Source organism: Symsagittifera roscoffensis, chromosome 2 (genome assembly GCF_963678635.1).
Source record: "Symsagittifera roscoffensis chromosome 2, txSymRosc1.1, whole genome shotgun sequence".
Taxonomy (NCBI): domain Eukaryota; kingdom Metazoa; phylum Xenacoelomorpha; order Acoela; family Convolutidae; genus Symsagittifera; species Symsagittifera roscoffensis.
This window is the reverse complement of record NC_087063.1, coordinates 33,630,852-33,647,831: the sequence shown is the minus strand read 5'-3', so window position 1 is coordinate 33,647,831 and position 16,980 is coordinate 33,630,852. Positions and strand designations below refer to the sequence as shown.

Here is a 16,980-nt window from a genome sequence, read left to right as displayed (position 1 = left end):
AATATGGCCGAAGATATCAAAACAGTTTTCAAACAACCATAAGGCAGGAAGATAAAACAGGCGAGGAGACTACACATCAATCAGATTTGCGGAGTTTGAAGAAAAAGTTGAAATATCTCCGTGTTACTTTGCGGAAGAAGCGAATCATGTAGAAGAGATAGAGGAGGTTGCAGATGAAACTGAATGCGAGATGGAAATTGAAACTATGGTAGATTTTGGGGCAGCGTGGTCATCCATCTGACTGAGACAACAGAAAGAGATCAAAATTGAGTTAGAGGGGACAAATGGCAACCGTTGAAAAATCTAAACTGGGATAAATAGGTAAAGACGAACGCTTACAGTTTGGAAATGACAGCCAAATGAAATTGAAAAGGTTTTCTTAGGAGTCGGGGTTAGAAGGAAACTTGAAGATTATAAACGTGGATGAGGTAATAGAAAATGTGATAGCTGGATGGGTGCAATGAAACCGGAAAAGTGGGTAATATTAAAGGTTTACTAACGGCTATGAGTAAAGACACCAATGATTCATTTGCGATTGATTAAGACGAGTAGGTAGACCCTAAAATAAGCTAAAAATTATTAATACTTCACATGATAGATGAGTTTCTGCTATTATCAAAAGTAACAGTGATCGGATAAAAAGCAGTTATGACTATAAAAAGTATTTTTATTCTGGTTCATGCGACGTGGAAAGCGAACAGGCATATTACATGATTGGGGATGAATTTAAAAATGAAATGATCTTAAATATGTGTTGACGGACAGTAAGTCTGTTAAAGTGACGGTGAAAGCGCCCAAATTCAACAGAGGCGTAAATTTACCACAAAGAGATATCGCCATGGTAAGGCCTTTGGTAATAAATGCAGGAATTATGTAATCAATTGTCGATAGTTGCAGATAAAATTTCCGTCTCGATGTTTTATGAGTAATTTTCTTGGGCTAGCTGCCATAATAGTTCTTGATTTGTTTTATCGCAATTTTTGTCAAAATTGGAATTAACCGAGCCAGTGAGAACTCATTTTTAAACCTTATTATTGCTATAACAAGGGATCGAACTCACGATTTGCCAGAGGTTCGAGTCCCTGAGGCGACGCAGGATTTTTTGAAAGGCTTAAAACACTTAACTAGGTCGAAACTCAAGGTCTTAGATATTAATTGAATGACATTTTTCTAGCATAAAACCTAATGATTAAGACGCTATCGAGTGCAATGTTTAAAAAAGCTTAGATCAGAAAGTCTAAGAATCATTCAGTCTAGAATGTTTTAGAGTTTTTCTGTTAAAAAAAATCAGAAACTCCTGTCTACTTTTTATTAAAAGTTTCGCGTTCACAAATTCATTTCTGACTGAAACGAATCAACTAAAAACAGTAACCTCCATGCTTAGAAAAATTACTGATTAATGCTAACTGCTTGAATAGCTTGCTTACAAAAACATAAGCTTTTCATGAACCTAATCGGTCTATGGAATAGCTTGAAACATTTAAAAATTTCGTAGCTTTGAATAGCTTGCTTAGATAAACTTAATTTTTCACGAAGCGATTCAGTCCAAGATATAACCTGAAATTTCTCCAAGTTTCATAGCTTGAATAGCTTCCTTAGAAAAACTGCGACTTTTCTTGAGCCGGCTTGGTCTATGAAATAACTATTTTATAGCTTGAATAGCTTGCTTCAGAAAAGTTCATCAGTTCATTTTGTGATATGAGTTGAAATATTTTAAAGACTCATTGCTTGCATAGCTTGGATACGAAACTTGAATTTTCCGCTAACCGATTTTGTCTTTGGACTAACTTTGAACTACTTCGTCAGCTGAATGGTATTTATAGAACAAGTTTAAATTTTAACCAACTGATTTGCTCAATGAAAAAACTGTTTCACAGTTTCTTAGCTTCAAAAGCTAACTTAGAAGAAATTATCTTTTCAAGAAGCAATTCATTCTATGATACAACCTGAAAAAATTTCAACGTTTCATAGCTTGAATAATTTGCTTAGAAAAACTTAAAATATGAAATAGTTCTGAATGAACTTTTTGCAATACGATTCGCTTTTTTAAATAACTTCAAACAATTCAAAAAATCTTTGTTTGAATAAATTGAATAGGAAGAATCTACTTTTTGCGAAACTATTTGGTTTAAGAAACACTTGAATACTTCCAAATTCCTCGCTCGGATAGCTAGCTGAGAGAAATTTCAAATTTTTCAAAAATTATAAGCTCCATTAGCTCATTTGTGCAAAATTTTTAATTTTTTCGCTAACTAATTCAGTCAAAGAGACAGCTTGAAATTTTTTGAGGTCATCGCTCAAATAGCCTGTTTGGAAAAATTTTAATTTTGGCAAAACGTTTTGGACTAACAAACAACTGAAAATTTTCAAATTTTCATAGCTTTATTAGATTATTTTAAGTTTTTGCCGATTGATTTGCTCTGAAAAAATTTGAAATTTTTCAAAATTTTAAGGCTTGCATAATAAAACTTCAACTTCAACTGCAAACGAATCGCTCTATGAAATAACTTGAAGTATTTCAAATTTTCAAAGTTCCTTACATTTTATAACTTCTGAAGAAGTTTTATAGCTCGAATAGCTGGTTCAGAAATTTTTGAAGTTTTTGGCGAATCGATTCGGTCTATGAAATAATCCGAACTTTTAAATAATTTATAGCTTTAATAGCTTGCTTAGAGAAACCTTATCATTTCGCGGACCTATTTGCTCTAAGAAATAACTTGAAATATTTCAAAGTTTCATGGCTTTAATAGCTTGCTTTGAAAAACATATAATTTTCTTGAACCCATTCAATCTTTGAAATAATTTTGTGAAATCAATTCACGACCTCGTTAAAATTGAAATTGTCCAGAGTTTTGTTGAATGAACAGAACAACAACTTACTTTTTGCGCGTCGATGGAATATTGGAAACGGGCTTGCTAGTTTCCTTGAAATAATCAATTTGAGCTTTAGAAAATGTGCTCTAAAAACACTGAGCCTCAACAAAAAAAATAGCCTTTTTTCGACTCTGAGAAAAATTCAAAAACTCTGGTCCTGGTTAAGAATTGTAGGTAGTTTATATGTATTTTATTATTTTTTTCGGTAATGTTGCCTAGTCCACAGGCATTGAGCTTGATTTTTGAAAATTAATGACAATCTTCAACCGCTTTCAACTGTTTTCCATTTGCCATCACAAGAATCATCAGTACAAAGTCTTTCTCTTATTTAATACTTATTAATAACAGAAGTTTCGACATCTTCCCACAAAAAACTTTTTAAAGAATGAATTGTTTTTGCCAAAGTTTTCAATTTAAAGAGGAAAAGTTTAAGAAAAAATTTAGAAAAAAATAAATGAAGTCGTACAAGTCTTTGATATCAGCCTAATTACACAAAATTTAGAGATCTTTCTCTTAAAATTTTTACTTTGATTGGTTTATCTGTTTTGCATTCTGCTAATAACATTTTAAATCTGCTTCATGTGTAGTAAATCATTATAAAAATCACTTTAAGCAATAAAGAATCTGCGATTTTTTGAGCGAGGAAAAAACATGCTATTTTTTTTGTTAAAAATCAAAAATTGGGTGTTATTGATGGTCAACTATTATGATTTATTGAAATTAAGATTAGAATGTAAGTTTTGCAGGTTTTTACAACGAATTTTGACCAGTTTACAAATAAAAGTATCACGAAAAAAAAACATGCAAAACATTAAAAACATGCAAAATAAGGCCAAATTATGAGTTATGATTAGCAAAAAGGGTCTGATACTTCAATTATTTGATACTTCAAAGCGGGAGCCTTTGACTTTAAAACCTTTGAGCGACCCCCCGAAATTGAGTTGTTTATTTCCACACTCTGATTAATCTTAAAATTCAAATAACTCAAAAGTACAATTCTTTTCACACAATTAGATTTTAAATTTCAAGTTTGAAGTATGAAAAATATTTTCATGCAGATCGTGGCTTACTTCTAGCATCAAGGAACATTTTGAACGGTCGCGACTTGTTTTGGTTTCATCAACTATGATCAACGCAAAGTTTGAGTTTGTATTGACTTTGTGTTGGACCGAAACCTGCCATGATATCGAACTGTCCAAACGTCCGATTTTAAGGCTGAAGACTGAGGTCAAATTTCAACTGATCTGCTCGTCCGAAAACTCTGTAAACTCAATTGACAAGACTTTTATTTCATAGACACAAAGTTTAGGGGTTACAGCTAGCTGACAGAAAATGAATCCAAAAACAAAAAATTATCATTGAAAATAATCAAATTTTTTTCAAGTACTTTCGCAGAAATTTTTCGAATTTAAATCCGCTTCTTGTGTAGTAAATCATTATAAAAATCACTTTAAGCACTGAAGGATCTGCGATTGGTAGGTTGAAATAATTAAGCAGCCAGGTTTCAAATTACGTGAAATTGCTCCGAAGATAAGCTATGAAGACAAAATAATATAGATGAAACAAGCATAGCCAGTTACTGCGCAAGTAGCACAAAAAGTTCCGACCATAGTCTCAAAAAATGCAATTTTTTTATAACTTAGGCATTTTCGACTGTCATGATAGAATAGGCAAATTGGAAAACAAATTTTACGGAAAAAAGAATCCAAAAACAAAAAAATTATCATTGAAAATAATCAAATTTTTTTCAAGTACTTTCGCAGAAATTTTTCGAATTTTGAAAAAAAAGTTGAAGTTTTTGGTTCCCAAATTGACGCAAACAAATTCCAAAATCTAAAGTTACTCAATTAAAGGTAAGTTTTTACGGTTTAAATTAAGCATGAATAAGCTATTTAAGGCGTGCTCGCTCACCTTATTTGTTCGCAATAGTCCAAAAATCAAAAAATTCAAACTTTGCCTTCTGCTAAAGACGCTTTGCCTTCTATTCCAATCTATTCTTTTCTCTGGCCTAGAACTACCCCAATAGCGGAAAACTTCCTAACCTTTTTTCTGAGAAATTTTTTAATATCTTTTAGAGTCCGAGTCACGAAACAACAGCGGATGGTACCAGATTTGATGTCCATAGTTTTAGTTAAGGCACCCAGCTTACAATTTTTTGCTAACTCAGATAGTATTTCATGGAATTTCTCTAAAGACTCGTTCTCTTTCTGTCTCCGACCAAAGAATTTAAATCTTTCGTAGGTTAGATTTGTAGTCACCGTAAAAGTAGTTTTAAGTAATTCCCAGAATTCAGCAAAGTTGATATCCAGTATTCTTTTCCCAGAATTTTTCTGTGATAAGCATTTCTGTCCTTCTCTTCCAAGTGCCAGGTATAATTGCGATTTTAGTTTTTTGTCGATATCTCCGATTTGGAGTCCGTTCGCATTTTTTTGTTGTTATCTTGGATAGCTATTCGGTGACGTTCATCTTTTTCTGCCCGACGGGCTTGCTCATCGGACGGATCCGTTGGTTCGGCCATAGGGTATGCTAGTTCGGGTCTTGGCGATGGGTTGATTACGTCTTCAATGTCCACGGAATCTTTCGCGATGATTGTTAGTTGGAACTTTTCTGACCATCTTTCCCAGTCGTGTTGGTTTTCGCTCGATGTGTTGTTCCAAAAAAACTCTAGTCCTCGTAGGTTCAGTTCGTTTGACTGCGCCATGTTAAAAAATTAAGATAGAACCGTCTGTTGGTTAAAATCGGTTAAACTTAAACTAAGACTAGTTTAAGACTGGTTGCTTTCAGATTCCTACAGTTTAGTTGTAGGCTTTTATCTAAGACTAGATAAAAGACTAAGGTAACTATGCTAAGCTAAAAGTTAAGTAAAAAGGTTTAATTAAGAGTTAGTTGCACAGAATTAGTTGCGTATCAAAATTGACAATGAATCAATCTTTAGATCTACCAAAAGCCGTTGCGCTTTTGGCAGGTATTTAAATTGGCATGGTCATAACTGAAGATAACTTAAAGGTTGAAGTGTCGACAATAAGATATCACATTTGACAAGATGGGTGTTTAGTGGTCAACCCGATGAAACCTGGGTCGAGCATGGCTTTTTTGAGCGAGGAAAAAACATGCTATTTTTTTGTTAAAAATCAAAAATTGGGCGTTATTGATGGTCAACTATTATGATTTATTGAAATTAAGATTAGAATGTAAGTTTTGCAGGTTTTTACAACGAATTTTGACCAGTTTACAAATAAAAGTATCACGAAAAAAAAACATGCAACATGTTTTAAAAACATGCAAAATAAGGCCAAATTATGAGTTATGATTAGCAAAAAGGGTCTGATACTTCAATTATTTGATACTTCAAAGCGGGAGCCTTTGACTTTAAAACCTTTGAGCGACCCCCCGAAATTGAGTTGTTTATTTCCACACTCTGATTAATCTTAAAATTCAAATAACTCAAAAGTACAATTCTTTTCACACAATTAGATTTTAAATTTCAAGTTTGAAGTATGAAAAATATTTTCAAGCAGATCGTGGCTTACTTCTAGCATCAAGGAACATTTTGAACGGTCGCGACTTGTTTTGGTTTCATCAACTATGATCAACGCAAAGTTTGAGTTTGTATTGACTTTGTGTTGGACCGAAACCTGCCATGATATCGAACTGTCCAAACGTCCGATTTTAAGGCTCAAGACTGAGGTCAAATTTCAACTGATCTGCTCGTCCGAAAACTCTGTAAACTCAATTGACAAAACTTTTATTTCATAGACACAAAGTTTAGGGGTTACAGCTAGCTAACAGAAAATGAATCCAAAAACAAAAAAATTATCATTGAAAATAATCAAATTTTTTTCAAGTACTTTCGCAGAAATTTTTCGAATTTAAATCTGCTTCTTGTGTAGTAAATCATTATAAAAATCACTTTAAGCACTGAAGAATCTGCGATTGGTAGGTTGAAATAATTAAGCAGCCAGGTTTCAAATTACGTGAAATTGGTCCGAAGATAAGCTATGAAGACAAAATAATATAGATGAAACAAGCATAGCCAGTTACTGCGCAAGTAGCACAAAAAGTTCCGACGATAGTCTCAAAAAATACAATTTTTTTATAACTTAGGCATTTTCGACTGTCATGATAGAATAGGCAAATTGGAAAACAAATTTTATGGAAAAATGAATCCAAAAACAAAAAAATTATCATTGAAAATAATCACATTTTTTTCAAGTACTTTCGCAGAAATTTTTCGAATTTTGAAAAAAAAGTTGAAGTTTTTGATTCCCAAATTGACGCAAACAAATTCCAAAATCTAAAGTTACTCAATTAAAGGTAAATTTTTACGGTTTAAATTAAGCATGAATAAGCTATTTAAGGCGTGCTCGCTCACCTTATTTGTTCTCAATAGTCCAAAAATCAAAAAATTCAAACTTTGCCTTCTGCTAAAGACGCTTTGCCTTCTAGTCCAATCTATTCTTTTCTCTGGCCTAGAACTACCCCAATAGCGGAAAACTTCCTAACCTTTTTTCTGAGAAATTTTTAAATATCTTTTAGAGTCCGAGTCACGAAACAACAGCGGATGGTACCGGATTTGATGTCCATAGTTTTAGTTAAGGCACCCAGCTTACAATTTTTTGCTAACTCAGATAGTATTTCATGGAATTTCTCTAAAGATTCGTTCTCTTTCTGTCTCCGACCAAAGAATTTAAATCTTTCGTAGGTTAGATTTGTAGTGACCGTAAAAGTAGTTTTAAGTAATTCCCAGAATTCAGCAAAGTTGATATCCAGTATTCTTTTCCCAGGATTTTTCTGTGATAAGCATTTCTGTCCTTCTCTTCCAAGTGCCAGGTATAATTGCGATTTTAGTTTCTTGTCGATATCTCCGATTTGGAGTCCGTTCGCATTTTTTTGTTGTTATCTTGGATAGCTATTCGGTGACGTTCATCTTTTTCTGCCCGACGGGTTTGATCATCGGACGGATCCGTTGGTTCGGCCATAGGGTATGCTAGTTCGGGTCTTGGCGATGGGTTGATTACGTCTTCAATGTCCATGGAATCTTTCGCGATGATTGTTAGTTGGAACTTTTCTGACCATCTTTCCCAGTCGTGTTGGTTTTCGCTCGATGTGTTGTTCCAAAAAAACTCTAGTCCTCGTAGGTTCAACTCGTTTGACTGCGCCATGTTAAAAAATTAAGATAGAACCGTCTGTTGGTTAAAATCGGTTAAACTTAAACTAAGACTAGTTTAAGACTGGTTGCTTTCAGATTCCTACAGTTCAGTTGTAGGCTTTTATCTAAGACTAAATAAAAGACTAAGGTAACTATGCTAAGCTAAAAGTTAAGTAAAAAGGTTGTATTAAGAGTTAGTTGCACAGAATTAGTTGCGTATCAAAATTGACAATGAATCAATCTTTAGATCTACCAAAAGCCGTTGCGCTTTTGGCAGGTATTTAAATTGGCATGGTCATAACTGAAGATAACTTAAAGGTTGAAGTGTCGACAATAAGATATCACATTTGACAAGATGGGTGTTTAGTGGTCAACCCGATGAAACCTGGGTCGAGCATGGCTTTTTTGAGCGAGGAAAAAACATGCTATTTTTTTGTTAAAAATCAAAAATTGGGCGTTATTGATGGTCAACTATTATGATTTATTGAAATTAAGATTAGAATGTAAGTTTTGCAGGTTTTTACAACGAATTTTGACCAGTTTACAAATAAAAGTATCACGAAAAAAAAACATGCAACATGTTTTAAAAACATGCAAAATAAGGCCAAATTATGAGTTATGATTAGCAAAAAGGGTCTGATACTTCAATTATTTGATACTTCAAAGCGGGAGCCTTTGACTTTAAAACCTTTGAGCGACCCCCCGAAATTGAGTTGTTTATTTCCACACTCTGATTAATCTTAAACTTCAAATAACTCAAAACTACAATTCTTTTCACACAATTAGATTTGAAATTTCAAGTTTGAAGTATGAAAAATATTTTCAAGCAGATCGTGGCTTACTTCTAGCATCAAGGAACATTTTGAACGGTCGCGACTTGTTTTGGTTTCATCAACTATGATCAACGCAAAGTTTGAGTTTGTATTGACTTTGTGTTGGACCGAAACCTGCCATGATATCGAACTGTCCAAACGTCCGATTTTAAGGCTGAAGACTGAGGTCAAATTTCAACTGATCTGCTCGTCCGAAAACTCTGTCAACTCAATTGACAAGACTTTTATTTCATAGATACAAAGTTTAGGGGTTACAGCTAGCTGAGTGGAGGTTGCGAACGCTGTTAATCTGAATTGAGGCGCAATAATTTACGAAAACTTGCTTCAAAACAACCTTATGTTATTTTTCATAATTCAAACTATCTTGTTCATGGTGCTATTGCAATTAAAATCTGTTTAATGGCAAGCTTTGAAAAGTAATTACGCTTCACTAAAAAAAAACTTCGACGCAATCTTGGAAAAAAAACAAGCGTCTCGTTTGCTATCAACTTTTTGGTAAATATAGTTTTTTGTTTAATGCATTGCCTTAGTTTCTGCTGAATGTTAACTGGAATTGTTAATAAATTGTAAAGTCTTTTGTATTATAAAGGCGAGGATTGAGAGAGAAATCCATCATCATTGCATTCATAAAAACGAGAGTGCACTCTGCTGAAAGTAATTTATTTTCACGCAAAAACTATTTAATAGTCAGATAGAATTAAAAACAATCATATTTCTGCCACTTCAGCGCCATTTGAGCTGCAACATAAATTTTTATTAAAAAATATGCTCAGTCTAAAAAATCGGTCAATACTATCATTTTTGGACACTTAAAAGGATCAAAGAATTAGTTTCTATGAGTAAATAGTTCTTTTATACACAGATATAAAGTAGTTCTTCGCACCACTTGCGATAAAACATATCATAAAATAGCATACGCGGAAAAGAAAAACGAAAAATCTTAACAAAAAATTTTTGTGCGTCTCGATAAAAAACAACTGGGTGCTCAGCTAAAGCTGGAGGTACGTGCTAAATATTGTATAAACTTGTTCCATTGATGCGGGACAAAAAGCGTAATTTCAAAAATTGGACTTAGCTTAAAAATTAGTTGTTTTTCTACTAAAGTGAGTGAGAAGCGTGAAACTTTAAGTGATAAAATTTTCCAAAATGTCTCAAAAAATACAATGAAAAACCCAATCCCATACACTTTCATAATAATTGTTTTTATGAAACAAGAACTCATTAGCAAATGAACAGAACTTATGAAGCGGAAAGCCGACTATCTTTAAGAAGACAAAATTTGAGCCGAAAAAAAACTGATTTTGTAGATAACTTTAAAAAGCGTCAAGTCTCCCTGAAACTATCTAGTAGTAACTAATACGCACCTAGTAGCTAAATTTGAATTTTTATGAAACTGAGCATGTCATGCAGCTGACATGCTGATTTTAAATAATCTAGTTGTTAACCCGAAAAAATCTACATTCCGATTTGATAACGCTTGCTAATCGCAATCGCAATAACCTTGATAAACAAAATTTAAGATCCGAAATTAGATCTAACAAACCATTTGCTAAATTATAATATATGCATTACGAGCAAACAATTGAGTTTTCATTTTTTGCCATTTGCAATTAATTTTAGATCAATCAGCGGTAACAAAAAAAGTTTCCGAATAATTACACTCACAGTTTTTTCGGGTTTTATGCGTTAAACGGCTCAAAATTAGGAAAATAGTCAGAAATTTTATTTCAAATTGAAAACACGTAATAAACATACAATTACTTCAGTTATTACATATTATACGAGCCAATCAGGATTAGTCTCAGTATCAATCGAAATGGCTGACCTAGTTGCTCGAATTTGGTTGGCTAATATTAGCCAATCAGGATCAGTTTCAGTTTTCATTTTGCTTCAATTTTGATTTTTGGGCCGTTTAACGCATAAGACCCGTTTTTTTGAACAAGACTTCTTGTTCAAATGTTTTAAAAAGTTTTCAAAAGTTATAAGAAATCAATTGAATTTTTGATTTTCATGCGCTACTTATGCGTTTCTGATGTTTATGTCAAGCTTTGGGCAACTTATTTCAGCAGTCTCCGAATGGCGATTTTGCTGAGTACCTGCTAGCGAAAACTGTAAAATACAGAAAATTGGCAAACATTGTGTCAGATTGATTATGTTTTCAGATCTGAAATAACCACGAACACAAAATTTCAAATCTAAATTTAGATCTAAAATAGATCTGAAATAACCGAGAACAAAGTTATAGATCTGAAGTTAGATCTGATTTATCCTATTCTTAAAGTATCCACTCACAATTTTACCTTCCAAAACTTATTTCACATCTGAATTAGAACTTCTACTAGGTACGCGTGCCCTGTCCACATTTAAGGCAACTAGTTTAATCAAAACTATACATTTTGAGAATAGAAATCAGTCAGACAAACAATCGAGACAGATGGAACTATTGTAAGCGGGAAAACTACATGCATAACATTGAATCTTCCAGTTTATGTCCAATAAGTAACCAAATGCAAATTTCCTTCAGTAGAATTAAACTGAAAATTTAAGGCAAAAATTCAATAATAAAAGCAAGAATTTAGATGAGAACAACAATTAAATTTGTAAATAAGATGTATTCGATGTTTTCTTGTTTTTGGACCTTGTTAACTGTTCCCCCCTTTTGGACCTTGTTAACTGTTCCCCCCTTTTGGACTTTGTTAACTATCTCCCAATGCATATATTAATTTTGACAACCATTTTTGTATAAAATATGCATTTCTAAAATGTCAACAATTAATTGGGTTTGAATTTTCGCGCGTTTGTATTTAAATTATACTCACTAATTTTATCATACATATACATAAAGAGTTTTATTTAAATATATTATCTGAGATTTGTTTTAACCTATCGAAAATGTGGCAGCCAAATTACATTTGTACATGTAATTGACGGCATATGAACCTATTCAAATCATGGCATGCCGCCCTAACCAAAGTTTTTGAAAAAGTAGCGACATAATAAATGATAAAAAATAACTGAGTTCCTGTTACGTCAAAGTGTCTGACTTCAGCACAGAAACTGCAATTGCTTCACTGCTGATATGATTAAAGACGTTAAAACACTTTGTATATCAAAGAGACGGTTTTTTAAATCGCTTTTTTGTATATTGCACGTGCACTTTTTCACGATAAAAGCAATGTGTGCAGCATTTAAACTCGGTTTACGTTAAAGCGATTTTTATAGCGATTTTCTAATGCTGATTTAAAATTTATTCATATTAACATAAGTGTGCGTGGCGTTTTGATATGACTGGGGCAACACATCACTTGGAAAGAGTAATTACACCCTCGCCCTTGGTGAAAATCAGCAAGCGTGACTCATCCGAATTACGGGTGACCATCGACAAAATCGAATCACTAGTCGTCCCCTCGGAAAATGTCTCAAAACACATGAAGTTTGCGATACACGCTACTCTTTTCAGTCTCACCAGCAAAACCGCTTTCGGAAATATATGGAGCTCGGAACTTATCTCTCCGACTGAGAACAAAGAAAACTTCTCTCTGAAAGTAAACGAGGCTATATACTTTTACACGAACGTTCAGTTGGCCGACGCTTGTCTGATAATCGAAGTTGCGAAGGTCAACAGTATTTCGAATGAAAGCATCAGTTGTGGTTGGACAGGGGTGAAACTTGAGCCTTTGCCTGGAAATGGGTCTCGATCCCAGCTGTACTACGGGTCAGCGAGAGCCCTGGTGAGCTTGGGTAAAAATTACCCAACTGGCCTTAACAAAATAGACAGCAGCGAAGTATATTTGAGTGTCACAGACTGCGAGAGTATTTCGACTGTTTCCAATTTATTCGAAGCGAACACTTTGGTTGGAAAACGGACAATTTTGCCAGGTGTCGAAAAACAGCCAGGTGTTAGCGACTTTATGGCCACTCCAAAACTTTCGCAAAGAGTTTCGCTTTATCTGCAACACCTTGAAATGAGTTTCAACAAGAAGTTGAGCGATATTTCCGATGAAGTATGCGAGAAAGCAGCCTCTGATCTAATTTCGGAGCTCCGTGAGTTTGAAGAGCCTGGAATTTTCCAAGATTTTCTGGACTCTTTTATGGATACAGAAGAAAATGAGACAAAGCTGAGCAATTTTGGAACAATAGCTCAGTGGAAGCTCAAAATCTTTGGACATAATGGGTTCAAAATGATAAACGAACCTCAAACTTTGGAACTTAAAAAGATCATAAAAGTCAAAAGTGAAGCTTTGAAATATGGAAAGGAAGTTGAAATCAAGAATTTGATTGACCACAAAGATTGCTTTCTGATGTTCCAACTTGTAGCAGTGATCAAATTATCTGACGAGTTAATAAACCGAAAAAAAGACAGACTCAAAGAGCTCGGAATTGACGTCAAGGAAGAAAAATCAACCCAGAAAACGCTTCATGTAAAGCAGTGGCGCTTCCCAATACATGAAAAAAATGGCGAAGTTGATTTGGAGTCTGAAAAATTCGTCGAAATTGACGAATTTAAATTTGTGCTACAATCTGACGTTGAAATGAATCTGAGGGTCCGATATTCGAAGGAACGGGACCCGACTGACCGTTTGGCAGACGAGTCACAAGTTACCGGTGTGGACGAAACTGACTTAAACGCCTTGAAACCGACTCGAAATTTAGAGTCCGATTTGAACCGAGAAGACGAGATTCCAATAATCACGACACTTGGACCTGCTGGGACTTACGATAACAAATTTGACGAGCAGATAACATTCAGAGAAGAAGAGCTGACACGAAGCACACCAAGGCATCCGACTTACGAGATGCAGTCACCGAGAGGTGTTCAACCGGTGTCAGAATTTGTTCACGACGACATGCGACAAGTACAATACGCGTCCCCAAACCCCCAAGTTATTGCATTGTCGGGAATGCTTCAGCGAAAGCCACTACAGTTATCGAGGAAGTCTTACGCCGAAATAGTTTCGGCGGGATTCCCTCAACCAAAAGACGATTTCGGAAATTTGCCATCTGTAGTCGGAGTAGACAGCCTCGTCAAACTAGATATGAAGTCAGAAAAGAACGACCCACTTGTAGTGAATGAAATTGTTATTCAGTTTCTCGCTTTCTCCAAATCAACTCAAGATCTAAACTCGCATCAAATTGGGTCAATTTTCTTCACTTTCCAGTTCTACAAATTCCCTCAAACTGTTTCTGAGCGACTTAAATTGACAGAAAGATCATCAATTTTGTCTGGCGAGTCGTTTAAACCATTTATTTTGCAACGAATGCAGCAAGATCAGGCTCTCGCAAATGAACCTCCCGGATGTCTGTACAAATTCTATTTGGATCCTTCGGTTTTGCAGTCAGGTGAAACGGAATGTGTCATCAAGTACTTGGCATCTCAGAAACTGATAATCGATGTTTGGAATGGAGATAGTTTAATGCATCTAGGATCATGCGCGGTTGATCTGAAGTATCTACTGAGACAAGGAAGACCAGCCACTCAGACGACCTTTGAGTATGAGGTATTGTCACAGGAGTTCGCATCCGAGTCTACTTCTATGATTGGAGATCTAGGAACCACGGGCAGCCTTATTAGACCAGTCAACAGTCAGAAATCGGTAAAATCAGGCCATCTACACATGAGATTAGTCAATATAGGTCACTCCAGGTCATCACAGGGATCATTGAGTCGTAGTTTGGGGTTTGAAAAATCACTGATGTACGCTAAAACGGGTTCTGTAGCCCGTGACTTAAGCGCAACGACTCTTAACAGGACTAAAAAGCAAGCTAACAGACTACCAGAGGTCGATCGAACGCTAAACACAATGCTTCTGAGCGAAAAAGAGAGTCTTCGATTAACGGGGGGAAAATTACCTGAAGACAGAGATCGAAAGCTCCTTCGAATGCGTCAAATGCGTTCGTCGCTTCTCGCTAACAGCACCGGCGGCACTCTGGACGCGACTAAAATGTCCAAAATGGAAAGTTTGACAATTCAGAGATTCGAACGAGAGGAAAAGCAGAAGGAATTAAAGCTGATCGAAGAGTACAGATCAGCTACTAAGCAAAACACAATACACAGTATGTTGTTGTCGGATATTACAACAGAACACTCTGTGTTTGCCAGTTTCGGAGTCGCCGAGCTGGTCGAATTTCAGTTCCGGAACCCATTTAATGAAGATACCTTTTTCTTCATTCATTGCGGCGACAACCGTTCAATTCGTCCGGTAACGAACACAAAAGAGCTCAGGTTACTGAAAGCTCTCAAAAATTCAACAACTCCCATTGCGGATATATTCATCGACGACTCAAACACAGATGAAAATACGACTTCTGATTTGGAATCTTCTGGAATCGTTAAAATATTCCTGAAACCCCACGAGTTAGTCTACATTCCATTCAAGTACACTAGCCTCTATGCCGATAGCTCGATGCCACTCGTGAGTCCTATCAGCTCATCCGATAAAGAGACACTTTTGGGAGACAACCAAAATCTGGAAACTAGCACAGTAAAGGTCCAGATAAAAGATCCAACGGAGAAGCCAGTCTCAATCCTCAATTTGAACGTAGTTCATCAGCCCATTCTGGTCGATCAAACGTTCCGATTTAGTCATCCAGAAAAGACTGTCGTTAAAAAGTCTATTCGGCTGCCTCCACTATCGGCCGGTCGAACTAACACTCACTTTTCGGGTAAACTAATTGCTCTGTGCAGCGACGTGAACACAATTTGCACTACTGGAGCACCTGGGACTGCAAGTGATCCTCAAGACGTTAATATAAAGACCCTTACGGGTCCTTCACCTTCGGTTAAAAAGTTCTACGTCTCAGTTTACGAAGGCGAATTCCGATTGGCGCCTACTCAAACATGGATGTTCGTCATCGAGTCGCTGAAAAGATGCGATGTTCAATGCGTCGCGGGTCAAGCTTCTCGGTTTTCACTCGTGATCAAGGGTTCGGGTGCCTCGAGACTCGTGAAGGTGTTTATTTCGGATCCAGCCGAAATGGAAGTGGACCCGTGCGAGCCTTTCATTCTCTCGTCTGTTAGTCTAGTCGAGTTAGAAATACTAGTTCGGCCGCTTAGACCTGGAAACAAGCATTTCTTCGTGAATGTAGTAGATATTGACTATCACCAGAAAATCCATTCGTGGTTGATAAATGCAAACTGTTCGTTGCCCCAAATCACCAAAGCGTTTGAGATCAAACTTCCAGTTAACGGGGGCAAAGGATCCGTGAAGAAAATACCTTTCACGAACAATTACCCTATCAGGAAAAAATTTCACCTCCATACAGATAGAAGCGATCTGTTGTATTTGGGCGAAAATCAGAAGGTTTTAGAATCCGGAGAGGAATGCATGCTTGGGTTGACATTTCTGCCCGTAGCTCAAAGAGGATCAACCGAAATTATCTTGTACGTAAACGACGATGATAATAACAACGAAGATACTTTCTGTATAAAAACCACCTACATGTGAATATCAAGTTCTTAAATCGCATTAAAAAATTGCGGCTTCACTCTTTTAGATAACCCTAATGCTATTAATTACACAAATTAATGTTTCAATTCTATTTTCTTTAGTAATACGGTTAATTTTGAACGAATCTAGGCTAAACTCAAATTTAGTTTATGAAAAATCCATATTTTAACCCAACCCCTCTAAATAATAATAAAAATAATAAATTGTTTCCAGTATAGGTTCACATTGATCAGTATGATTTATATAAATGACCACGTGAAAGAACCCAATCTGGGAGATCGTCATCAGACAAAATCTGCCTGTTTTCAGACATCTCTGAGCGCAAAAAAGAACAAGTTTTAATCGGCATGGTGGTGTAATACCACCGTTTTTTTGTTACAATAGTATAGAATGAAAACTTTTCAAGACTAGAAAAATGAGAAATTATTTAGTTAGAAGTAAAAAACAATAAATTTGAAAATTTTGATGAGAGAAAATCGATACTCATAGAAAAAGTAGAAAATTAAACTTATTAACTCTTTATTTCCTATTATTGTGGTCTCTAGAATCTTAACGAGGACATGGTCTCTAGAATCTTAACGCGGATTTTGCTAATCATTTCAAATAAATTCGGAAAAAGTTTACAAAGGCAGTTGTACAGTTTTCGAGTTAGTTCTAATAACAATTGAAAATTTAT

The 16,980-nt window shown here is 35.3% G+C and overlaps 1 protein-coding gene across 1 annotated transcript; it reads left to right on the top strand.

Moving 5' to 3' along the window:
• Window positions 1–12,008: 12,008 nt before the first annotated feature.
• Window positions 12,009–16,428, top strand: LOC134839101 (nephrocystin-4-like). Its single transcript, XM_063854531.1, has one exon. The coding sequence runs from the start codon at window positions 12,141–12,143 to the stop codon at window positions 16,299–16,301; it is 4,161 nt and encodes a 1,386-aa protein (XP_063710601.1). The 5' UTR covers window positions 12,009–12,140; the 3' UTR covers window positions 16,302–16,428.
• Window positions 16,429–16,980: the final 552 nt, after the last annotated feature.